Raw genomic sequence first — 26,584 nt, 5'->3', positions numbered from 1 at the left:
TTGTATTATTGTGTATTATACAAAGCATTATTTGTTACTAATGTATTATTTGTTATTATGTTGTATTTAACATTATAAAAAGTTACGTGATAAAAGTACTTGATCAAAAATAAAATCCCTGAGTTCTGTGACAGCAAAATTTCGTATTTTACAACATTTTTGATTATTAGCATACAAAAAAAATTATGAAATTCCTTGCAGCTATGTTTCATACTCGCACTTTTTAAATGAAAAAAAATTCAACTTTGAGAAGCAATAAAGTTAAATATCCCATACGTTCTTGACAAGACTGAATTTGTTAGCCTAGCATAGAATAATTGCCTGAGTCATTTTATTTGGTAATTGTCATATCTGCCTAACTTCACTAATGTGCTTGCTAAATAAATAGTTTTTTCTTGTTTCCTGAAAATGTTCAGATATGACTTAGGCAACTATGAGGCTAGTAAAATGTTGTGTTCATGACATCTGTGACTACTAGCAAATTGCCAATCAGATTTTTTTTAAATATACAATTTACTGGGAAACTTCAAATTAAAAGTCCCACATTTGCACTTTATTAATAATAATAACAATAACAATAATAATAATATAAACTGGGATGTAACAAAATCAAAAATGTCCATGTCCTGAGTTGTTTGTGTGTGTTATCTGTACTGTAAATTAGACATTTTACTGCACATTTTTCAGGAATTTCAAGCTAAATTAACCATATTTGACCTTTTTAATAAATCCATACATTCTGGACAAGAATTGTGTTCACGCATCTTTGACTAGAAGCAATCTGCAAATCAGACTGTTTACAGTTTTTCAGAAATTTCAAATAAAAAGTTTGTTTTTTAAAGTGCAGTATGCAGTCATTTTCATTTTCATTTAGAGTAAAGAGAGGGAGGGAAAAACATTACAGGTGACTACACGTGCTGCCCTCTTGTGGTCGTTCTCCTGGAGACTTGTTGCGATAAGGGCACTGGTCGTTGGTTAGCACAGATAGCAGTTAGCTCAGCTGGCGTTAGCACACTTTTAGAAACTCGTGCGCCGTCCACACACACACACACACACACACACACGCACACACCAATGACAGGGGCACCACCTGTTCAAATATGCGCCTGGATCATCACTGATATTCGACTGTCTTCTTACGGTTTCCCGTGTTAACGTCAACCGCACTGTGAAGCTTCCTCTTCAGCAAAAAAAGCACGAACCGAAGTCGGTGAGTTACTGAGAGTAGCTACCCGAGGAGCTAGCTGTTTATCAGTAATTGTTACCCTAACAAACATTCGCATTTTAATAACAACGCATTTATGTGCGCAACGTTTCTGTGTTATGGTTCTTCTTTGGAGATATATACGTGTGTGTAAGTTATTAGCATATAGCCCGAGGGAACGTCAGTGTAGCATTAGCTGGTTGGTTGTTGTAACTACCGGTCGGGTTAACTTGGGTAACACCAACGCCACCCGCTGTTTCGAGAACTAGCAGGTAAACAGTTACCGCGTTGTGATTTATTTTCTTACACGCGTTGTCCGTGGCCGTGTTGTTTTGTTGGGTCACGCTAACGTCACGCTAACGTTGAAGCTAATGCGTTCCTTTAAAAGTTTAAGTGTAAATGCTAACGCTAAATGCGTAGCTAACGCCCCCCAATCATTCCATCGCACATAAGCTTTTCATATCTTTACTATGTCGTCTTTCGTTTTAAGACTATCTACGTTCCTTTACGGTAGCTAACGCCAACCAGACACCGCCTGAACAGTGAACTGCGCCGGTTGTTTGTTTACGCAAGTCCGGTGAAGCGTTAGCATGTTTTGTTGGAAGGCCCTGGCATGTTTACGACGGATTTTTGTTTTTAAATAAATAAGCAGTGTTTGTTAATGTTTTTAATAACTACACAACTCAACACTCTCTTCTATTATACAATAGTTATGTAAATGTAATGTCATTGTACCTGTCAAGCTCTTAATGTTCTTAATCTTGATTCTGCTGTGTAAGAAGTGGTTCGAGGTTAAAACATTTTTTTTAACAGATTAAGTTGAGATGAATTAGTATGAAAACCATGTATTTAACATTAAATATTACATATGTTAAAGTATGAAATAAAAGTAAGCAATGTAATATGATATTATGTGCAAATATTACGAGGCTGCAACTAGCATTATTTTCATAATTGGTTAATCTGTTGATTATTTATCAATATAGTTGATGATGAATTAATAATCAATTAATAATTGTTGCAGCCCTAAATATTACAAAAGTGTATGGACATGTATAAAAGATGAGGTTAAGGTGGAGCTATAGCACTTGTACACATGTTCTCTGTGTGTCCAGTGTTTGTCCCAATAAAGTTAGTTTGAATATTTTATTCACATTCTTATTTATGGCTGTGCTGCTTCTATTTTTTTTTTTTACTTTCTTAAATGTTCGTTTCTATTTTATTGTGATGTTTGCATATTGTGTATCAATCGATCACTGATAAAATCACAGATTTTTAAGTTGCTTGAGCTGTTTTACGCTGTTATAAGTCGACCTCATTGTGACCCTCAGATTATGGATCCCGAAAGACTTAAACGAAGAGAGGAGGTCCAGAGAGCAATGAGCTTTATTCAGTAAGTGAACGTTCAATTTTGATATCTAATTCCCCCCTCTGCAACTAACCTGACGTGCATATTTATGGTTAGAGAGCAATTACACATGTCTTTGAATTCTGCCCACAGGTCCTCATTGCCTTTTCCAGAGCCTGAGAATTATGAGGTTTGCATTGACTCATTATATCTGGCTTTTTTGTGCACATACAATATCTGCTCTCAAATCTTAGTATGACTATACTGAAACTGTTGTAGTCTCTTTTATCTTGTCCTCAATCCTGCTCTCGCTTCACTTCTACCCCCTGATGACCATTTTTGTTATGTTATTTTATGTCACCCTCTCTCTCTTATTCACTCTGTATTGTTTAAAATCTCTTTGCACATTCCCCATTAGCCATTTCTCACCCAGTTGGTGTGCAACTTGCTGGACGAGGGCAATGCCTGCTTTCGAGAAGGGGATTGTCGCCAGGCTATCCAGCAGTACGGGGAAGGGATAAGTGTTGCACGCTACGCCCAGGCTGAGGCCCTCATCATCCCTCACGAGCTGCTGGACAGCCTCTACGTCAACAGGGCTGCTGCCTACTACCAGACGGTGAGGGGGAAGCGGAAGGAGGAGGAAGTGTTAGCCATAAATGCACCAAATATGAGTCAATGTTCTTGAAGATTAACAGTAAACTTAGACCTGTGCTGCACAACTTGTCCATTACATAAAACAATGATTTTTCACTGTGAGTGGAACTGTCCATATCCCTTTTTTTTTTTGTTCTCTCACATCCAACTTCTCCTTTTATTTCCGTCTCAGAGGGAGTTTGACCGAGGCATTTTGGACTGTGACAGCGCTCTGTACGTGTCGGAGGGCAGTCGCAGGGCTTTGTACCGCAAAGCACTTTGTCTGAGGGAGCTGGGTCGACTCAGAGAGGCCTACGAGTGTGGAACCAAATGTCTCCTCACAGCACCACACGTATGTCAATGCTTATCATATTGATACCAACGTCATTTATATATAGCATAAATAAAAGGTTATGTTGTACCTCTATTCCAGGAAGATAAGCGTCTGTTTTTCTTGTCATAATTTATCTTTTAGGACCGACAGGTGAGTGAACTGGCCCAGGATCTGGCCAGTAAACTTGGTCTGAAGGGCCGCAAAGCTTACGTCAGCCCTCAGATAGAGTCGACAGCCGGTGAAGGGGAGAGTCACGTGGAGACGTCGCCACCCACAGGAGAGGTGAGTACTGCTTGAAATATGTGATATTCTGACTGATGAAGAAGCGAGGGGATTAACTTTCTGCTTTTTTTTTTATAGATGTCGTCCAATGGACTGGAATCTCTGGGAGACATTGGACCATGTATGGCAAACCAGAAAAGCATTTATGTTATGAATCCACGCAGGACTCGTCGTGTTCACGCCCCTCTTTTCTCTTCGCCAGCGGACATGTCCAACGCGCAGTGCATCCCAGCTCCGTTGGCCACGCCCATCCCAGTCAGCGACGACGCCGTGACCCCTGTGGTGACGCCGTGCACCGACTTGTCGGAGAGCCCCATCAGCCAGGGTTTGCCTCCCATGCCGTACTCCGTCCCGGTGTCTGACGAGTGCATGGACGAATGCAACAGCGCCATCAAGGACAGTCTGCTGGAATGCATGCCCAAGAAAGTCAGTGAGGCGAGTGTAGGACATGAAGAGATATAATCTCTATATGCACCTTCACTGGAATACTTTTTTTTTTTAATTTCCTGATTATTTTGGCACTTACATGTTGGTTATTTTTAACTCAATAAAGCGTCCGTCTCTTTCAGAGTCCAGTCCAGGGTGCTATCCCGACCAATCTTCCCAACACGGCAGTCGCTCTCCGGCCTCCTTACTCCCCCAACCTTCCAGCCCCGTCGCCTCAGCTTCCTCCAGCCTTCTTCAGCTCCCCCATCAGTGACATGCCACCGCTGGATCCTTACACGTCACTGGCCCAGCGGGACCAAGGCTCCACCCAGGCGCAGGACGCACTGGGAAGCTTCTCCACTGAAGCTGCGGACGGAGATGGAAAGGCAGGAATGGCCACAGGCGGCCTGGACTCCTTGTCAGAGTACACTCTCCCTGGTAAATCTCATTATATTCATGTTAATGTATAATTAATGTGTGATATACTAAGTTTGGCTCTGAGTTGAACACATGCATCCGCCAAAGCTTCTGGCAGATTCAGAGTATCATTTAGATCCATAGACAAAACAGAAATATAGCTTAATATACACTATTGTTCCAAAGTTTGGGGTCACCTATACATTTTTTTTGTGTTTTCCATTAAACGTCACACTTTTATTCATCATCAAGAGTTGCAAAATGAATAGAAAATATAGTCGAGACATTGACAAGATTAGAAACAAGGATTTTTATTCAAAATAATAATTTTGCCCTTTTGTCAAAGAACCAGCAAAACCATTACACAAGGGTTTTCAAATCATCCAATAGCCTTCTAACGTGATTAGCAAACACAATGTACCATTAGAACACTGTATATGGGCCTCTATACACCTATGTACATATTCCATTAAAAAGCAGACGATCGCAGCTAGAATAGTCGTTTACCACATTAACAATGTATGGAGTGTATTTCTGATTCATTTAATGTTATATTCATTGAAAAGAGTGCTTTTCCTTCAAAAATATGGACATTTCTAAGTGACCCCACATGTGTGAATGGTAGTGTAGTTAAAATCCTGGATCTGCTCCTTTTTAAACCACAGCTACAACCAAATGTATCTGTTCTTCCATGGTTTTCTTGTTCTTTTCTAGTTCCCACAGTGATGTACTTTCTGTGTGAGTCAGTCTCATTGCAATATATGGTCTGTGTACTTCAGGGGGACGAGTGTGTCATAGCTTCATCCCTGGAATGCGCAACAACACTGCACATCCAGTAAGTAACTCGCACATACAGTCTAAAAAATAGTGCTGCGTTAGAAGCCCTTTCTGACTCTGCTAAGTAACTTATTTGTTTGTTTTATGTAACATATTCTTATCATCCTCTTCTTTTTCAGAACGGTCCAGCAGGAACAAACCTGTCTCTGCTCTCCAGGAACCCGCTGGCAGCCACACATGAGTTTCGACAGGCCTGTCACGCCTGTTACAGCCGAATAGGTTGGTTTTTAGTTGTTGGAAGTTGTTGAGTCTCTTTTTAACCAGCAGGTGGGGGGGTGTACAATATCAAAAGAATCAGCAGGGTACAAGAGAATCACATTAGCTGCACTGAAAGAAAATGTCTGTGGTGGTAGCTCTGGAGATTGTACAGTGAGCGAATGGGCAAGTGTCCTGCTTCCTTCATGCTCAAGCAAGGTGCCAACCCCTTGTCTGGATCCTTTAGAGATTCTGCTGCTTTTGTTAATGCGTCTAATTTGGACATTCTATCACTGCGTTTGTCAAATGTTGATCTTTAAGCTAAAAAACCTCTCCATCCTCCTTTTCAGGTCCACGAGTGATGGACTACAAGTATCAGCCAGAGGCAGCGCATCGTTGTAAGAGAGACGTGCTGCTGTGTCGCCTCAAAAACTCAGACGATCCCACCTGGAAGAGGATCAGACCTCGGCCTGTGCGGAACAACTTCCTGGGGGCGTTTGTTCTCTGTAAAGGTGAATTTAAAACTTGATGTACACGAATGTTCAAAAGTTTTGGGTCATCTGTACAGTTTTTTGTGTGTTTTCCATTAAAAGTCACACTTTTATTCATCAAAAGAGTTGCAAAATGAATAGAAAATATAGTCAAGACATTGACCAGATTAGAAATAATGATTTTTATTCAAAATAATAACGGTTTTCAGCTGTGCTAGCATAATTGCACAAGGGTTTTCGAATCATCCAATAGCCTTCTAATGCGATTAGCAAACTCAATGTACCATTAGAACACTGGAAATGGGCCTCTATACACCTATGTACATATTCCATTCATAAACCAAACCTTTGCAGCTAGAATAGTCGTTTACCACATAAACAATGTATAGAGTGTATTTCTGGTTAAATTAATGTTGTATTCACTGGAAAAAAGTGCATTTCCTTCAAAAATAAGGACATTACTAAGTGACCCCACATGTTTGAATGGTAGTGCAGATGGTAAACATGTTGCTAAAGAGAAGCGGCACTGACTCCCTCTCTCTCCCGTCTGCGTGGTGCAGAGGTGCAGGAGCGTCAGGAATGCCAGTACGGGGAGAACTGTACGTTTGCCTACTGCCAGGAGGAGATCGACGTGTGGACGCAAGAGAGGAAGGGCGCGCTGAGCCGAGAGCTGCTGTTCGATCCGCTGGGCAGCACGGAGCGACGGGCGCTCAGCGTCACGCGGCTGCTGCAGCTCCACATGGGCATGTTCATGTTCCTCTGTGAGGTAAGAACACAGTAAAGACGCCGCTGTAGTTTTGTGTTTTTGTTGAAAAACAAAACAAAAACTTCTCTGACTCTTTCCTCTCTCCGCAGGAATGTTTTGACAGTAAGCCTCGAATCATTAGCAAACGCAGCAAAGAAAACTTAGCGGTCTGTTCGAACCTCACAGCTCGACACCCGTTCGACGACAACAAGTGAGTGTTACGTGTTCTTGTATCTTTTTCTTAGTGCTTACTTTCTTAACGCATGACGCGTTTCTGTGGCGACTCACCAGGAAAAAGACGCATGTGACGTCATGTTTACGTGCCGCGGCACTGGAGTCCAGGCATCGTTCATCAGTTAGCTGCGCTAGCTCCTTTAGCGCTGGTTAGAGCAGCGCTACAAATAACCGGTACGCTGGTTATTTGTAGCTGCGTGTGCGTGCCTCTTTTTTTTAAGTTTAGCGTTACTTTAGATACTTTTTTAGCAATCGGGAGTCACGTAAACGCGTCATGCGTTAACGTTGATGCCATTATTCGCCGCTAACATGCCCAGCACTAGTTTTTTTTTGTGCCAAAGTTTAGTTTATGTGCACAATTGACATCACTCTGTTCCTCCAGGTGCCTGGTGCATGTGGTGAGGTCGGCTAACGTGCGCTACAGCAAGGTGCGTCCGCTGCACCCGCTCTGCCAGTTCGACGTTTGCCGCCACGAGGTCCGCTACGGCTGCCAGCGCGAGGACAGCTGCTCTTTCGCTCACTCTGTCATAGAGCTGAAATGCTGGGTCCTGCAGCAGGATACTGGTGGGTGTTAAAATATTAAATACGGCGTTGAACTCGGGGGGCGGAATCATTGAAATGTAATCCAGAGCTCACTTTGGTTTAATCATCTTCAGGTATCACCCATGAAGAGATGGTGCAGGAGTCCAAGAGACACTGGCAGAGGCTGGAACAGAACGCACAGAAGCAGCAGAAGGTGAGGCGTTTTATTTCACATATTAAAGACCCAAGTTGAAGGAAGTAGTGCCGTCTAGTGGTGAGACTGCGAAGTGTAACAAACAGAAGGCTCACGTCTCCCTTTCCAAAGCGCATTAGAGAACGAACGTGGCATCAGAAAGGATGTCAGCACTCTTTTACAACTCCTGTCTCTGCCGTTTCCTCTTCTGTGCGTCTGATTTATGTGGACTATAGTCGGCTAAATGACAAAAGGAAGTCCATGGAGCAGGGCTGTTGCAGAAACATGCTTTAAACTCACTATGAAATTATCCTTCTCCTGTCTTTCAGCCTATCCACATCCCACATCCTAACAGCATGCCCACAGGAGGAATGGGAGGAATGGGGGGTGGCGTCGGCGGAATGGGCGACGGCTTAGGTGGAGGTGTAACCCCAATGGGAGGGGTCGGGGTGGGGGGGCTCGGAGCTGTGGCGGGACGGGGACGACCCCTGAACCTGAAAATGAAGTTCGTTTGTGGACAGTGTTGGAGGGAAGGACAGGTCAACGAGCCCGACAAGAACCTCAAGTACTGCACTGCCAAAGCACGACACAGGTGAAGCCGCCGCTGTGAATTCTGATTGAAAAAGAACCGCTGCTCTTCTCTTGGCTTTTGTTTGTTTGACGTGGGTTCTCTTGTCTCTCCAGCTGGACAAAGGAGCGTCGGGTCCTGCTGGTGAAATCGTTTGAGAAGAAGAAGTGGGTCGTTGTTCGTCCTCTGCCTTTCTCACGCACATATCCACAGCAATACGACGTGAGTTCTTTCTTTTTTAACCCCCTCTCTACTATTGTCACGCACTCTCAACTCCCCCCCCCGCCTCTCACGTGTTGTGTACAGCTGACTCAGCTTTTTGCCCTGGGGAGCAGGTGTTATTGTAAACCTCCTCACCGCTCTGCCTCTTTTGTCTGCAGTGTTTTCCTTCGCGGATTATTTACCAGTTTCAGATGCCTTGTCAGATTATGGCTGTTTAAGTAAAAAATAAAGTGAACAGAATAGTCGCCAAACACCGTTTTAGTCTGCATTTCCAAAGTAAGAATTGTACGTACGTATGTGTAACGCCCGTGTTTGTCTCTCACACACAGATGTGCGTGCATGTGATGAAGCAGAAGAAGTGCCACTACATCGGAAACTGCTCATTTGCTCACAGTTTGGAAGAGAGGGACGTGTGGACGTACATGAAGAACAACAGCTGTAAGAGGTTCCACAGAAAATGCATGATCTAGATCGACTCGTAATGTCTTTGATCGCGTCGTCTCGTCCCGTGACGATAATCTGCTATTACCGTTGATTCGTGAAGTGCCACTCGGCTTCGTAACGCACTTGAATCGAGGTCGTTGACGTCGTCTGTCTTTCCCATTGGACTCCGCAGTGCGAGACATGCAGCAGATGTACGAACTGTGGCTGCAGCTCACCAATCAGTGTCGACGCACGGACAGCTCGTCGGTGACCCCGCCTCCAGAGGACAAGCAGGTCACCATAACGGCAGATTACACAGAAACCATGGTAAGTTGTGTGTTATAATACTCATTATTGCTTTATTTGATTATTATTTTCCAATTTAATCACAATTAGTTGTTTGGTATAAGTAAAATGTTCATTTGATCTCAACAACGGCACGTTTATCTTTCCAGGGAGGCCGTCGGTTGTCAGACGGTGACGACCTCTGAGCATCGCCACGGTAACCAGAGGCAGCCGACAGCCGGCTGCTGTTGCTGAGCTGCAGACGGACACACAGAAGGACAGACAGACAGACAGACAGACCTGCCACTCCAGCTACAACTGTCCAGTCAGAACCTTCCTTCCAGCATCGTAGCCAGCACCATGAGAGCAAGTGGACACAAGACAGAATAATACACCACACACACACACATATATACATATATACATATATACATATGCAAAACATTTACAGGCACACAAATACAGGATTTGGCTTTAGTGTTTTGTTTCATGCTGCAGTTCCACACGACACCTTTTAAAGTTTCCTCTCTCGTACATTCCGACTTTAAAATAATGGATTAAACTTCCTGAGCGCTCTATGAACTCGGCAGCTCGGTGTCCATCAGTGACCTCTTTGATTCTTAAATCCTCGCAGCACTGAAAATGGTCTGATGACTGGGCGCGCTGGTCGCTGCCCTTTATAAGGAATGCTTGGTAATAATTCTGTTAAAGCTCGTACTCTCTTGAATTGTAACTTTGGAGTGCCAAAAAGAAACCGCCGAGCTCTCGGTGCTGTCGAATAACGTAACTGCAAACCAAACTGAAAGAGGTTTTTTGTGTTGTTTTTGGTGGACATTCCTACTTGAGCTGCATAACAACCAAATCCTTCTCTGCTTCCTTCATGGGAATGAAAGTGAGTTGTGGTTTTTGGAGTCGTTCTTCCCTGTTGTACTTGTCTGCCATATTGGTAGAACTCTGTGAATGTAAGCGCCTGCACGGGCCGTTTTAAAAACAAGGAAGTTTAATTCACGTTTTAAACGATGCTGCTGTGGTTGTGGAATGTACGGAGATGCACTTAAAAGGCAGGGTTGTGTAACTAATCCCGTCTCCTCTTAAGCTTAAGGGGGGGAAACAAATGGTTTGATAAGGTGTTATATCATCACATCAAGTGTTGCACACGCACACACCTCTTCACATAATAATGTTGTAGTTGCTCTGCTCAGTTTGATGAAACTGGCGATTAAAATCCGGCAGTTAAACGTCTGCGACAACGGGGCTTTGACGGCGTACAAAGTCCCGCTTAGATCCGCTCTAGGCGATAAAGATAGCACCGTTGATAAGTGTTCAGAAAATAACGACCTCACTTGGACTGAAGCGCGGCGAAAAACACCGACTTGAGTTGATAGCGTTGTAGTAATTTAAGAAGGAAAAATGATTTAAAAGGCTGAAACGCCGGAATGAAAATGAACTGTTTCAGAGTATATTTTTCTATAATCGATTGTTATATATTATTTAAGGTGGTTTGAAATTATGAGGACATGGAGTTGCCCGCGTCTTCAGTTGAACTGGGGTCCTTATTTTGCCCGACGACGTTTCAAAACGGAAAAAAACCTAGGTTCCTCATACGCACCTGAGTGTTTTTGCTCCCTGCAACTAACGACATACCCGAAGATAAAAATACCTCCCCCGAAAAAAGGTCCAGTGTTGTAGGATTTAGCGACGTCTCGCGGTGAAACGGACGAACTACGGCGGATGATGAACATGGATCGCCTCCATAAAGCAAGAATACGGCTTCTCGTACAAATTAAAAGCTTATTCTACGGTTACGAAAACCAGAACGTGGTCAAAAACTGTTCACTTTTGGCTCATTGACCATTCTAAATGTTACACACTGGACCTTTTTTAATGGAAAAACCTGTGTGAATGACACGGGGAAATGATTCACACCACATATTGTGCCTATAAACAACACACGCATATATACAAACACACACACACAGAGGCAGATTTCCCGTTATCATGTTCTAGCCTTTAATGTGGACGGAGACTCGACGGAGGTATGTCTATATTCTGATACATATACACACATATTATGCATATTTACAAATAATGGTATACTACTAATAATAATTGATAACTTAGCGGTTAAGCTTAATAAATATATAACCTGAGAACCTGTATTGATTACATAGAACTTCTTGTTATTGAGGTATTGCTATATGACACGTATCGCTGAACTAGATGACTATAGTGACTTTTTTTTTTTTTTTTTTTTTTTAAAAAGACTTTTATTTTGTAATTTTTCCTTCTGTGTGGGTTGTTCCAGACAGGGTGTTTGAGTTTCACGTAGAAAATAATTATGAATTTCCCAGAGTATTAAACTGAAGCAGTCTGGCGTAATTAAAAAAAAAACATTTTTGGAATACGGTTGTTAAACGCCGTTTAAGTCATGGAGCAGAACATCACGTCACACACTTGATTGGCAAAGGAGACACCAGGAATAGCCAACAGGGGGCGACTCGCTGGTTGCAAAAAGAAGTCTATACGGGAAATTAGCTTCTGCTTCCAAATTGATTCATCAACATTTAACACAAGTTTATCGCTCGTTTCAGCTCTTCTTCCACATGAAGATCGTGGAGGCTTCACAACGGGAGTTCAGATACTCGTTGGCGACGGCTCAACCGTTAGCCTACTTGCACAAAACGGCAATTTGAAATCTGATTTAAGGAGATACACATCTGATTTGAGCTGCATTTGAAATAGGGATGGGAATCTGTATCTGTATCGGTACGATATTGGTCAAAATCACTGGATCGGATATCGGACAGATATGAAAGCTACAATCCAAAAATCGTATATGTCTTTTCACGATGCGCACACTGTAAAATAGTAAAAAGCATTTTAGCTGAGTCATGTTTGGGCTCAGTTGGAGAACTATGTCTTTTGAAATGACTCGGCATAAATGTGTTGCTCCATAGTTCATAAAACGGTCTAAAATTAATTTATCGGACTAATATAGGTATCGGTAGATACTTGAGTTCGCGATATCGGTATCGGACACAAAACAGTGCTATCGTCCCATCCCTCATTTGAAACCACGTGTCAGATTTTTAGTTTAGCGCCATCGTAGACGGTTAACAATGATAATAATAACGAGGCCCGTGTCTGGAACAACCCGCCCCGATATTCGCTTCTTTGAGGGATTGTATTACCACCACTACCTAGTATTATGATGAATATGATGACGATAATGATTGCTATCTATTGACTTATTTCTATTTCTCTTCTATATGCTATTGATATATGTATGTTAATTGCGATGTATATCTCTCTCTTTATATACGTATCCATGTATGAATATAATAATTGACGGTAAATATGCGTCTGCGTATGCGGCGGTGTGCGCGGCCCCTAGGGGGGGGCGGTGAGCGGAGCGGGCGATGATCCATCTTCTTGATCGATGTCGTAAGGCTTTTTTTTGTTTAGGTCCTACAGGTGGTGACGTGCTATACCTTTAATGTTGTCCGAGCTCTGTGTCTTGTCGGCGGGGAACAAAATGATGTCTATGAGTAAATGATACCGTTTGTCCCTTTGCGGACAGAGCTCTCCGTCCGCTCACTGCCCGGCACGGCGCTGTGCCACTTTTCTCTCGATCTCGATTTCCCCCCCCCGATGTGGAAACGACAAAAAAAAAAAAAAAAGCATACACAGAGGCTTATATACTTCTGTATAGCGCCTTATTCGATATACTACATCTATGAGATGATACATACCCTTATTGTATAATCCTGCTTACTATATACAGTATATGATACCTGATACTTATTATAATACTTAGACACACACTCATAAGGTAATTTAGATAAGAGATGGCGGAGCTGTTTTTCCTTTTCTGTGGCTGTGGAAGAGTTTGCTGTCAACAGTAAAAGTGTCTCCATCTTGTTTTTTTATTTTTTTTTAATTATTTTCAGGGAGTTTTCTTTTTTTTTTTTAAAAAGGACAGTATTTTATTTTAAAGTACTGCCCTTTTTTAAAAAAAAACAAAAACAAAACCCCTGCCGAAGTGAGTTTGTTACGCGACAGAAATGAGAAGCGAGAGCGTGAAGTGGGAGGCGCCGCTTCTGTTTGCTGGAGGAAAAACCAGCGTTGATGATTTAATTGACTCACTCACACACACACGCGCGGAGGAAACTGTGTACGTGTTTGTTAGGCAAAGCGAATCATGACACTTATTATAAAAGGGAGGCTGCACACACATCTTTTCTAATCATGATTGTTTATTTTAAGACGTCATTCGTATTTGGAGAAATTGGCCCTTGTTTCAAAATCCCTTATCCTAATCGTCCTTATCTGCTGAGGTTGAGCGTTAATTTTGAGTTTATCTCGTCTCCTTTTCGTAATCCGGTTCGACTCGATCAATTCCACACACGCACGCGGCCGCGTTAAAAGAGCTGTCGTCGGAAAACCTCGAATTCGGGGAAAATGGCAATCAGAGATGACGGACTTAACCCCGGTCACGTGAAAAATGCCTCTGGCGGCCTCTGTTGGTCATATTGGCAAGTGCAAGTGTCGAAGCACAAACGGACAGACCCACCGAACGGCTGAAAACAGCGATAAAGACGTAGAGATGATGTGCATTCACAATCTAATCCAGATTACAGCACTGATTACAATTGGCTTGACTCATAATTTTTACATTTCAGGTGTTTGTTGTCATGACAAAGTATATTTGAATCATAATTTTTGGAGTCTGTCATGAAATATTTCCTCATTTTAAGAGTAAGGTTTGTGGATTGTTTTTGGATATTTGCGCTTATTATTGTGAGCCTTACAAAGCAGACATTAGATATATTATTGATAACATAACGTCTTCTTATTTGCTGGAGTCTTTTGGCTGAAAAGCTTTCTTTGTTCTCTCTATTTTTAAAAAATATCACATCCTGCTGTGGTTTAATAAAAAATGAAACCTTGTTGGGATTATTATCTAATATTCATGTGAATGCGGCCTCCTGGAAACGCGCTCTCTTTTTGTAGTTTGTGTCATTTGATTCGCAGAACCGACACACAACGTAACACACACGCACAAAAAGAGAATCCTGAACAAATCGGTCGGTTAGAAACAAAGTATTCGATTTGTTTTCATCAACAACGCAACAGATAAAGAAACCAGGGTCGTAAGAAGTGGAAAAAAACAAGGCCTCTTTTTTTGTACTGTATTTTTTATTACATTTTGTTGTCACATTTGTTTTTGTTTTATCCCGTTGGTTGACTTTGTTTTTCTCTTTTCTCCTCCCTGGTTGGAATTTCATGATCACAAATGTGGACCAAATCTCTTGAAAGCATTTAATAAACGGACTGTTTTAGAAAGAAACTTCTGTGGGTTTACTGTCTTGTTTTTCCACCCACTGTTCACACTGTTTGTTTGTTGTTGTTTTTTGACCGAAAAACATAATTTTCTTAACACGCTTTTGATTTTGGTCGTTCATTTTTAGTAGATAAACACATGTAGCTAATTAGGGATGTGAATCTTTGGGTGACTGATTCATACGATTCTCCATACAATGCACAGTGTGTTAAGGCAAATTATGGCATCAAAACAATACAGTTTGTATAATATAATGTGATTTTTAAATAAACTGATTCCAATGATGTAATCACACAAAAGCAAACTTAAGATAAAAGTTAAGTTATTCATTCAAAACAAATAAAAACTTACTTACTGTACAAAATAATAACTTGCATAAATAATAATAATAAAAAGCTTAGACGAGCTGCCTTTTTTTCCCAGAAGTTACAAAAATAAACTGTACACAAATAACACAAACTGGTGTTTTGTGTGTTTTCCTTTCAAAATAGAAAAAATAAAGTTGTTTTTTTAATCGATTTTTGAAGTTTTGTTTGTGGAAGATTAGAATCCCAATTCTTATGTGAATCCATTTTTCCAGCCACCCCTATAGTTAATACAGTGACATCTGTTATTGAGACTCAGATTGTGAGAAAGTAAATTTGTAGGTAGTTATCTTTTTATCTGTATTTATGTATTTCCATTTTAAATAATATACCTAAATCGTAACATAAACGTATAACTTTTACAAAAGTTGGTACAGAAATTGTCATAGAGCCGGTGTCTCAGTTGGGTTACGATAAATGAGAAGAAGTGGGTTCTTGGTATAAAGAAAAAGCAAAGATTTAATATAGTAGTATATATAATAATATAGTATAAACATACTATTGTAGTATAATAATATATAAGTAGGAATTCAGTGATATTGCCCCTCACCAATTATGTGATAACGGTTCAAAGTGACACATTTTAGTGCATGCATGATGAATCTATGAATATCACAAAAACAGACAAAAATAAATATAAATGTATGAAATTCAGTGTCAACATGTGCACATTAAATTAAAAGATAATGTAAAAAAAATAGTATTATTAAAATAAATAATGCGTTAGCTCCAAAAAACTCCCAGAATTCTGTTGGCGTCACTAAATGGTTTTGTAACAACGGTTTTTTATTTTTTTTTAACCTTAGGTAACTCAGCCGCGCGCTGATTGGCTCCAGTCTGTGTCCGTCACAGTGACAGCCAATCAGCGCTCGTCCCGGGTTCGCTCGCTTCTGATTGGCTGCAGCAGCAGCGGGGGCGTGTGCGTCTTGAGGAGAGAGGACTTTAATAACTGACTGACAGTTATAAAAGTGACTTGTAGAACACAGTTCACGTGGTTTCCTGCTCGTTTTAATGCTCATGACAGCGCTGACACGCATTAAACTACCTCCAGGATTGAGTTTTTATTCGAACGCTGCGTTTAAACTGCTTTATTCACCGTAATTTTTGGTTTTAACGTGGTTAAAAACAATGTCAACAGAGATCCCGGAGGTCTTCAGAGCTCTTCTCGAGCATCCGTTTGCTCTCCCGAGCTTCAACGATGGCGGTAAGTGACTGTCACGCGCTGTGTGTTTGTGATTCAGGCCGAGTTTGAACACATTTATTTACATTTTTAATTTGAAAGTGCACCGACATTTTCCGCTCACTTGCGTGTCTGTGTGTTACGTAACCGCCTGTCAGTGTCGGCTCTAAAGGTCTGATTCAATCAAACATGTCACACACACACACACACACACACACACCAGATTACATCACTACTTTTACAATAAAAAAAGTCACAAAGTAATGATTATGGCATCAAATCAAAGGGATTCTTGTTATTCAAAATTCAAATTCCCAGTATAAAACTTTATTTATTCCCTAGGCTAGGGGGTCAATTTCATTCATGGAAAACATAAAAACAAAACACAAATAAAAGTCTGAACATAAAAGACATATGTAGATCAATATCATTGAGTACAGATATAGGATCAAATGAATATATACATATATTAGAGCTGCAACTAATGTTTTTATTTTCATAATCGATGTCTTGTTTTTGTCCACAAACCAAAATGATTCACTTTTATTGATTTCTTTGTTATGTGGGGCGAAGAAATTAAGAACATCTTCACATTTAATAAGCTAAAACATTCAGAAATCTGGTTTTAATCATGAAAAAAAACGTGTTTCTATCTATCTATGAATGAATGAATGAATGCTTTATTTCGAACATGTGCGGGTAACATAAGAAAGTAAACTTAAAACAAACAAACAAAACCATTGGGATTAGTCAAACAATAATTATAGTCAAAACAATAATAATATGAACCCAACATGTCCGAAAAGGAGTAGGATGAAGCATAAGCTTATTTAAACCTACCCCTTCTCCACTACTCGATTACCATCAAACCCAAATTTACATAGTTACACAATACATATTTGCAAAATAGAAAATAAATAGAGTATATCTATCTATCTATCTATCTATCTATCTATCTATCTATCTATCTATCTATGAATTGTATGTATTCTTTAATGTTTTTGGCCCTAAAAGTATTTAAATCACCAGACGACTCCTGTTTGATCTGCTGTAGGCAAAGCCTCTGAAGGAGGTTCAGATCAATCACATTTGGGTCAAAGTAATCTCATCATTATACATTGAAGCGAGCTCCTGCTGCGCCTCCTGACCCCATTTCACACACAGTGACTGTTTCATCACGACATGTGAGCTCGGATTTCTGTCACTCGATACCGGTGAAATGTGAATAACGTGATGGATTAATTACGCCGTTAGACAAAAACGACTTTGATTTAAGTGCCAATATAATCTACTTCGTTTAACCTTCATTATACGACGTGTTGGGGTCATCGTCATCATGTTCATTCCCAGCAAAGTACCTACTGTATATGACCAAAGCGTGATTTTTAGATAGATTAATTCACATAGTCACTCTTATGTCTTTACAATTGACCTCAACTGTCCTTCTCCTTAATGCTGGGCCAAAAACAAAAGCCTCACTGAGGTTAACTCTCCTTTACAGATTGAATAACATTGTTTATAAACACACGTTAGCTTTCATAATTTCAGGAATAATTCATTTTTAATGAGAGAACATGCTGCACATGCTGCATGTTCTCCCCACTTTAATCTTAGTCAATGTTGTTGAAGATCACATGAATCTTATCTTTGTCCATAATGAGATAAACAAGAATAATCAACGGTGACAGCTCACGAATTAGGACTCTCAACCTTTGACCTTACACATCCATTTATACACACATCGGGCGGTCTGTATTTGTACGATATTTACGGATATCGGACGGATCAAAATATAAAATACGAAATACGAATCAAACATTTTAGCCGAGTCATGTTTGGGTTGTTTCTCTCTTCTTTTCGGGTGGGGAGAACAATATTTGTTACACAAAAAGTATGTATTTAAAATGAACAGCTTCATTGTTATTCAATAAATGGTCTAAAAATGACCGTATGGGACTAATGTGGGTATCGGTAGACGCCCACATAAAACAAACGTTACTCAGGATTAATTATATTAATTAGATAAATAAAAGTAAACGGTGTGGCTGAAAAAAGTCCGGTTATATGTTTTGGGTTATATAAACCCATAAATACTACACAGTGTCCCTTTAAAAAAAATACTCCCAGTCAGGCACTTAAGCTCCGCCCCCTTGTACATTCTTACACATAGCGCAGCGCTTGGTGGGCGTGGTCTGTTTACGTGAAGCTGTGGGGCACGTGGTTTCGCATGTGAGCGAGCGGTGCCGGTTTCCACCAGCTGCTGGGAACAACTCTGTTCTCTGTTGTTTCCATCGAGAATAGGAAAGTAAACGAGGTTGCGCCTTTAAAATGGCGTCATCTTGTTGTTGTTGTTTGTTATCCCCGAACATGTTTTACGTTAAATCGCGTGTTTGGTTGGTGTGCGACGTTGAAAATACTTCCTCTGGAGCAGTAGAACAGGAGCAGTAAGTCGGTCAACCAATGAGCGCACGCTATTGGCTCATCTTCGATAGTCCACGCCCCCTTTGCGCGGAATAAATTAATATTCATGAGGACAAAACAGGGTCAGCCAATCAGGAACAGGCAAAGACGACATATTTTCCCAGGTTTCTGCTCGAGCGCAGAGTACTTTTCCTGTGGAAGTGGGTCAAACCGGCGGCATCTCTTCTCCGCGGGGTTTTTTTTGTGGATTTACACACATTTAGAAACGGCTTCTGACGGCGGTTTTTGTAACCTCTTTTGAGTAAAAAGCGAAATATCCGCCGGGTTCTTTTTCTCCACCGCTCCACGTCGTCTATTTAAGGGGCACAAAAATGTCGGTAGAGCCGACCGATCGATCAACCTCCGAGGCTCCGGCCGCTTTTCCGGTGGTTCTGAAGAAAATCATGGAGATGCCTCCGCCGAATATCTTCGATGGAGACGACGGTAAGACGAAAAGACAAACGGCGTAGGTCAAAACAAGGTCAAAAACCCCCAACAACTGTTTGTAAAATGGTCAACAACAGAGACCATCTTTGTTGGACACACACACACCACACACGGACACACACTCTCCACGTCGTCATTGTCCAGACTCACACACCTGAATTTATCATGCTGAAATGTTCACTTAAAGGGGAACTTGACTCATTTTGTACGATTATAGAATATGTGCATGAATGTAAATACATGCAGGTTTAAATGTTGATACATGCTTTTAAAAAAACATTAAATTGGCACTGGTTTAAACACTTAATACAGTGTGTATTATCATCAGTATTATGATTATCAATCATATTAGTAGGAGCAAATTTGTATGTAAAAAATGCTGCTAAATGCTAGCTTACATTAAGAATTATGTCCCATTTTGCAGTGATAGCTAGATAAAACTGATGTACTTTTACAGAAAGCTACAAAACTCACATTTGATGAATCTTGACACCAAAAATGTCAAATTATTATGAATAAAAGTACATCTTACATACTTGGTTTTCCAGTTAGTCACATAAAATGCAACTTTTTGGCTCTTGTTTTGTGTTTAAGGTGAAGGATGGAATTAAATAAAACAAGAGAGGGGTGGTGGACTGAGGGATATGCCTTCTTTATAACTATCATGTGAACTGAAAACCCGATATTGTATCTTTGCTGTGTTTCAGACACCGACAAAGAGAAGCTATGTCTTCGAGATGATGTTCTACTGGGAATGGGTAACGACATGGGTCCTTCAGCCGCCCTGACCCCAGCCATCTGGGAGAAGACCATTCCTTACGACGGCGAGAACTTCCACTTGGAGTACATGGACTTGGAGGAGTTCCTCATGGAGAACGGCATCGCCGCCGACGCCGACTTAGTAGCGGTTGAAGACATCACGAAGCCGAAGAAAGACAAAGTTAAAACAGTCGCCAAGCCAGCGTGCGCGTCCTCCTCGCTGTCCCTGCTTCCCATTCAGGAGTTGGACGGGTGTGACGAGGAGGTGTTGATCATCGAGAATGCTTCTGACCTCGTCTGTGATGTCACTGCAGGTGAGTGTGATCAGACTGCTGGGGGGCGCTGAAGAAAGCTTTCACTTAATATATGCTAAGTGAGTGTGGGTATGTCACCAAACTGGTTATGTAGGCTGAGATGATGCAACCCCAGTGTCTTTCAGTGACAGAGACAAGGCACTGTTGTTAAATAGACCCACTGAGAAGCCATTTTGACAAGTCAATACAGGACATTCACTGGTGTAAATAAAGAAATCAAATTAATATAATAGGCAAGTTCCACTTGAATTAAAGTCTATGTAACCACTTTCCGTATTATATTTATACGTATAGTATTTATTTGATCTTATTTGATGGCAAACTTAATTCATGCTGCGATGCTGGTGAGAACTCAGAAAGTCTAACTAGCTTCAGTGTAGAATGTCGTTCGTTCTTAATCGACCAAATTCACAGATGTTAATAACTTGCTAATTTGGTCTTCACGCTCACCCGAAGCCGTGTTCCTTTCCCATCTGCTCAGAAGTGTCCACAGAAGAAAACCGAGCGACGCCCGAGCCGATCGACCCCGAGGACGTCGAGGTCGACATCAACTACGAGCCGGACCCCACGGACCTGGTGCTGTCGAGCGTCCCCGGGGGAGAGCTGTTCAACCCGCGCAAGCACAAGTTCTCTGAGGAGGAGCTCAAGCCACAGCCGATGATCAAGAAGGCGAAGAAGGTGTACGTGCCCGAAGAGCGAAAGGTGAGGGAAGACTAAAAACATACTTTCACAACACAAGTCACTATTGATGAGGCATAATTCCAAAAAAATATGCATTAATATTGAACATAGGAAACTATGAAATGCTGCATTTCACTGCTACGAACTTTGGAAGCTTAAGACATTAGTATTTTTCATTAAATTGGATTCATAACCCTGCCTTTGGTAGGAACTCTCTGTGGACTGAATGTGAGAAGCATGGGAGGGGAGGATAAAACTTCCATTTGACCTGTTGCTGTAGATTTTGTTACCGTTTTGAGCCTTGGTATAAGACTGTGCTATGACTATTATGCTGAAAACACTCAATTCTGCTCTATATGAACATACTATTATGAATGTAATGGAACAGGATTATTAGATTATCATCATTAAGATGTTTTTCCGTTGTATAAGTGTTGTCAGGACAGAAGACAAGTCCCGGACATGTCTTATTGAATCTGTCCTCGTGTCTTGAAGTGACTCTGCAGTTTTCCAGGCCACTAAACAACACAGGTATTTGTTTACATGCAGAAAGGAAGCTGCCTGTCGGATTATAAACCCAGCCCAGGTCAGGTTTCAACTAATGTGCTGATAAAATTAAACATCAGGCTGGTAAATGTGGTTACCTTAGTGACAGGGTTAGGTGGGAGAGGCTGGTGTCATGTGTTTCTTTTTTTTCTCCCTGTGACTCACTCGTTCCCCCGTTGCTGTCTTTTCTGCTTCTCCCAGGATGAAAAGTACTGGCAGAGGAGGAACAAAAACAACGTGGCGGCTAAACGCTCGCGCGACGCCCGCCGGTTAAAGGAGAATCAGATCACGGTGCGAGCGGCTTTCCTGGAGAGGGAGAACGCGGCGCTGCGGACGGAGGTCGGCGATTTGCGAAAGGAGTGCGGCCGCTTCAAGAGCGTGGCGAGCCGTTATGAAGCCAAGTTTGGACCACTGTAAGGAAGCCCAAAAAAGAATCTGCTAATGGACACACGTACAGTAAACACAACAGCATCAGTCACTTTGTCTTTACAAGTCGGGCTAGGGACCGTGTCGTGTAAACTCCTGATTGTGAGACATGTGAACCGAAACCCAATCTACTGATTCTTTTGTTTGGACAGTTTTGACATAATAGTGCTGGAAGAGGACGGGGAGGGAGCATTTAAGCTTGATTTAAAGCATTATCTGACTTTTTACCACACACACAAGAGCTGATTTGTTTAGAGCATCTGGACTTAAGTGCACGTCTGAAAGCAGCTCATCTATAGATTTTATCGACTGTGTGATCAATCGGTACTTTTCCATTATACAGTTCTTGCGCTAGTGTCGTTTTTCATCACTATAGTACCTCCTCTATGTGGGTGGGGTCATTGTAGTGGTGTATTATACGCGACACAAACTAGTGATGGGAAAAGCGGTTTAGTTTTTTTTAGACATTTCCATTTAGTTTTTTTTAGACATTTCCTTGCTAAATAGTGTAGATTAATGTGTGTTTTCAGGATTTTTAAGTCTTTTAAACTGATCTACAGTTTGGCATTGTTCGCTTTGTTTCCTGTGTCGGGCGTCGCGCTCATGAATCAGTAAAAAAAAAAAACAGGTTGAGTCGAGCCATGTCTTGCAAGAACTGTATAATGGAAAAGCACCAAATACGTCACATCAGTCCCATGTGTTTGGCAAACATTTGGATTGAATGCAGGTGCGGTGACGTTGCGTTGCACCTGTTTATTTTGTGTTACGGTGTGTGTCGGAATTCACTATTTTTTTAAGATCATGGGGTATTCCTTACACGGGAACGCCTCACCAACCCCCGACACAGGATTCCAAGATGGCAGTTATCTTGCGGCGTGAATTCACGACGCATTTATATCCATTGATTTGACCTCCTGTAGTGAAGCTACTCTGGGAACACAAAGCAAACCCATCGAGCGAATGACGGTGAATCCTGAATAACCTCCCTCTCCTTCCTTTGTCATTCATTATTGTTCTCTTCTTTTTCAAGTGCGGTGCCAGAAGACCAAGACCCAACATTTGCTTTCTTTTCCTAAAAAAAAAATCAATAAATTGAAACCTTTTAATGGGGTTTTGGTTTGTGAGAAAAGTAGAGTCGATCCGATGAATACGACAAAGAGAGCGTGGCATATTTTTGTTTTTATTTTTTTCCTTCATGACTTGAACGACTGTCCGTAGAAGTGAGATGAGTGTGTGTGTGTGTGCGCGAATATTCGAGTGCTTCTACAGGATATATAAAAAGTGTACCTTCATCCTGCTTTGTATGCCTTTGGCCAAAAGAGATCATCTGTGATGTTTATTTTGGGGAAAAAAACGTATATTTTTGTGTGTTTTTTAGGCGAGGTAGTTGATATTTAGGTAGCGGGTAGATTTTTACTCCGTTTTATGGTATCGTAGAAATAAACCGACATGCTCAATTGCTTCCAGTTTTTTCTCAAATACATGTCTATATATATATAGTTCAGATGATGTGCGACGCTGGGCTTTTCTGCTCACAAAAGGACATTTGATTTCCAGTAACTTGAGCTTTATTATGGGATCACCGTGATTTCATTCATTCAGCATGGAGCCTTTTCAGTGTCCCGTGTGTCTCTCCGTTGTGCGTTTGTCACTGCGTAGGTCGCCTGCTTCACTCTCTACAGGTCGTCATGTTGACATGTACACATTTTAGTGTCACGTCAGATGTGTTGGTAACACAAATGCATGTGCTGTGAATAGTTGTCGTCTATAATGATCCGTCGATGACTTGTTTGACTTATGCTCGGTTAGATTTCTTTGAACTCCCTCTGTAGTTATTTGTGTCTTTTATCTCTGCTGAACAAATGCTGTTGAATGTTTCTGACACTTTTGAATGAGTTGCTTTATGAAATGGTTAAAGTCCTTTTCTATACGGGGGCTTAATTCAATTTATCAAGTTTGCATTCGTAACAAAAAAAGACATCCGTAACATTTTTAAAAACTCTGCATCTCAGATTTGTAAACGGATAATGTCTGTACCACCTGAACTTAGTGTTGACTTTATTTTTTGACAAGCAGTCTGTATCTGGGGCATCCTTAAAACACAGTGAGGAAGCCCCATGTCTCTCGAGTGTCTATGTCTAAAGCCATTCATTGCTGCATTTTACAGCAGCACTCTTCAATAATACATGTTTATAACTCTGTTGTTTCTTTATATTGTTTATCTGGCCTCTTCTCACAAGAAGGCGGTTGATTTTAATACTATGCTGCTGTGCTTCCACCAATAAATAGTTTTGACCGTTTCATTTTAGTGAATCCATGAAAATCAAATGACATCCAAACTAGTTTGAAGATTTTTTTTCACTGTTTCCAGTGACTTTTGTGGAAATAACCGTTATATAACTGCTTTCAGTACAACTTTTTGAAGTTAATGATTTTCTTCCTGACATGTTTTTACCATTTTCTTTGATATCTGCTATTTTTTTTCCTTCTCTATGTGGAACAGATCAATTTGTTCATTTAGAAGGGTTCCTAAAACTCCTGGTTCCGTCTTTGTAGAAAGAAATGTCCTTTTTTAGAATTATTATTTTGAATGTGGTTACCGCTAGACCTGTACATAGAGTAAATATATATATAAAAATAAAGCTTTGCTGGAAAAGTGACACTCTTTCATGAATGTTTGTTTTAAGATTCAGCCATACACCATCCAACTAGTAAATACTTTCCAGAGGATAAAATGACCTATAAGCTTATGTCACACTAGAATCTAAGCATTAATATATAAGTAAATGCATGTTTTGAATATAAAAATAAAAAAAGTGGAAAACTACTTAGTGTGACACAGGAGTAGAAAGAGATGCTCTTGATGTTTAATTTAATTGTCCAGTCGAGCGATTCATATCGAAAGCAATCACAGAGCAAAAAAAGAAATATAAAACCGAGTTTTATTGACAAGTCAAAAAATGTTTCTTGAAGTTGTAAAGAAAGTTTGCAAAAGCTGAAAAACTAAAACAGGCAGACCGAGCAGTGGCATCTTCACCTCTTCTTGAAGCCATACTTCTTCCTTTCATAAAACAAGTCTGTTTTAGAGCTGCCCAAGTTCACAATCTTCGGACATCCGTCTCTCTGAAAAGACGACAAGATAAAGAAGAGTAAGAAGAGGCAGCAGCAGCAGGGTACAGTTGTGTCGTATTAAATGTGCAGTTCTGTACTCACATCTTTCTCCTGGATGGTGCACTCTTTACAGTAGTAGGCGTCAGAAACGCCCGGCCCGCCACAGATCACACAGCGTCCCTGGTAAGAGCCGTAGTTGCACTCGTCACAGATGCGCACCAGCGTGCACGGCCTCACATAGGAATCACAGATGACACACTTTCCATCACCTGAGAGAAGCAGGAGAAAAAGATATTATTAGCCAAGAACTAGTTTACGGCAGGCTTATGGTGGAGAAATAACAAAGACAGTTAGTATGACTTGCAAAATGTGCCAATATGCTGATTTATCAGGAGGCGATAACAAATATCAATAAGTTTACATACACATTTGCCCAGTGCCCAACTGCAAAGATCATTTAGCCTCTTCTGTAGTTACATTAGCATAATATTTTGTATATGTGTGCATTTGTTTTAGTGAGCAAAATAAAAAACTATCAAATATAGCTTACAGTTGTAGTCATTAGTCATATCGGTAGTTCTTGGTGTGATGGTCGCTATATATATATATAAGATAATACATTTTAAGGCCAATATCTGCCGATACGGATATCATGCCGATAATATCGTGCATCCCATACAACCTATAATTAAACTGTAGATGAATACTCACATTTCTCGCAGAGTCTCCCGATAGCTAGGGAGCAAAAACAAAGCACTCAGTAATTAGTCCATGTATTAACATTAATAAGTACATTTATACAGCGGGAAACAAATATCATTTCTTTATATGTACACACACACAGCAGTGAAAACGTATTGTTAATTACAACAAGTACAAATGCACAAATCATTATTCCAACGACATCACATCTCTATGCTAGCACCGCGGCTAAAACACTTCGAACGGAATCCACGCTTGAATCGTTAGCATGTTAGCTAACGCGAAGCCAAAACAACATGAAAGGCCTACCAGTAACAAAAAAAAACTAGAGTAAACCGATAGTTTTAGGAGAATTGAGACGAAACATACCGACACCGGCTTGTTTTCTGCAAAAGATCAAGTCTGGATGATGTTTAGCCATTTTTCATTCAACGTAAGGAAAGCACAACCGATTTGGTTCAACTTTCAACTTTGACCTGCAAACTTTGGTCGAGGAACGGAGCTACTGCCACCTAGCGCCTCCGGGGGAAAAAGACAAAAACCCGAGCATTGTGCTTTTGAGCGAATTGCGGTGAGTATTTTAACACTATACATGTTGTGAAAAAAATTATAATTTTTCGAACTAAAGCGGGAATTAAAAAACAAAATATTAAACGTTAAAGAATAAGATAGAAACTTATCGTGAAATTAATCGTGAAGTACAACTCGATCATAATCCTGCCAGCTATACAAACGTCAAACCAACACTAAAAACATTATCAATGCATATGTGTTTCGTAATTCACATTATATTGGATATGGTAACAAAGTAGAAGTAAACCGAGATCATTTTAACATTTCTTAATACGAGATAAACAATCTGAGTTTGGATTTGGGATTTTAAATGTATA

The 26,584-nt window shown here is 40.7% G+C and overlaps 3 protein-coding genes across 4 annotated transcripts; 2 read left to right on the top strand and 1 right to left on the bottom strand.

Moving 5' to 3' along the window:
• Positions 1–1,084: 1,084 nt before the first annotated feature.
• On the top strand, positions 1,085–10,707 carry zc3h7bb (zinc finger CCCH-type containing 7Bb). Its single transcript, XM_083903992.1, has 21 exons — positions 1,085–1,210; positions 2,536–2,597; positions 2,706–2,742; positions 2,971–3,168; positions 3,379–3,537; positions 3,661–3,801; positions 3,880–3,922; positions 4,004–4,236; positions 4,371–4,665; positions 5,424–5,479; positions 5,601–5,700; positions 6,027–6,188; positions 6,728–6,933; positions 7,023–7,123; positions 7,529–7,710; positions 7,803–7,882; positions 8,191–8,453; positions 8,546–8,651; positions 8,981–9,089; positions 9,268–9,401; positions 9,530–10,707. The coding sequence occupies exons 2-21, from the start codon at positions 2,539–2,541 to the stop codon at positions 9,563–9,565; spliced, it is 2,700 nt and encodes an 899-aa protein (XP_083760118.1). The 5' UTR covers positions 1,085–1,210; positions 2,536–2,538; the 3' UTR covers positions 9,566–10,707.
• Positions 10,708–16,059: 5,352 nt separating this feature from the next.
• On the top strand, positions 16,060–24,483 carry tefa (TEF transcription factor, PAR bZIP family member a). 2 transcript variants are annotated; one of them, XM_083904085.1, is made up of 5 exons: positions 16,060–16,272; positions 19,863–20,228; positions 20,710–20,930; positions 21,657–21,868; positions 22,912–24,483. In XM_083904085.1, the coding sequence occupies exons 1-5, from the start codon at positions 16,197–16,199 to the stop codon at positions 22,955–22,957; spliced, it is 921 nt and encodes a 306-aa protein (XP_083760211.1). In that variant the 5' UTR covers positions 16,060–16,196; the 3' UTR covers positions 22,958–24,483. The 2 variants fall into 2 exon arrangements, with proteins under 2 accessions (XP_083760211.1, XP_083760210.1); XM_083904084.1 differs by lacking the exon at positions 16,060–16,272 and adding an exon at positions 18,883–19,152.
• A 431-nt stretch (positions 24,484–24,914) lies between these two features.
• On the bottom strand, positions 24,915–26,115 carry phf5a (PHD finger protein 5A; the record flags this gene model as incomplete). The annotated part of the gene is made up of 4 exons (XM_083903457.1): positions 24,915–25,004; positions 25,095–25,261; positions 25,704–25,727; positions 26,064–26,115. 4 exons carry the CDS (start codon positions 26,113–26,115, stop codon positions 24,915–24,917), a joined length of 333 nt encoding a protein of 110 aa, XP_083759583.1.
• Positions 26,116–26,584: the final 469 nt, after the last annotated feature.

Source organism: Microchirus variegatus, assembly GCF_963457635.1.
Source record: "Microchirus variegatus genome assembly, chromosome: 17".
NCBI lineage: Eukaryota > Metazoa > Chordata > Actinopteri > Pleuronectiformes > Soleidae > Microchirus > Microchirus variegatus.
This window is presented reverse-complemented; position numbering and strand designations above follow the sequence as displayed.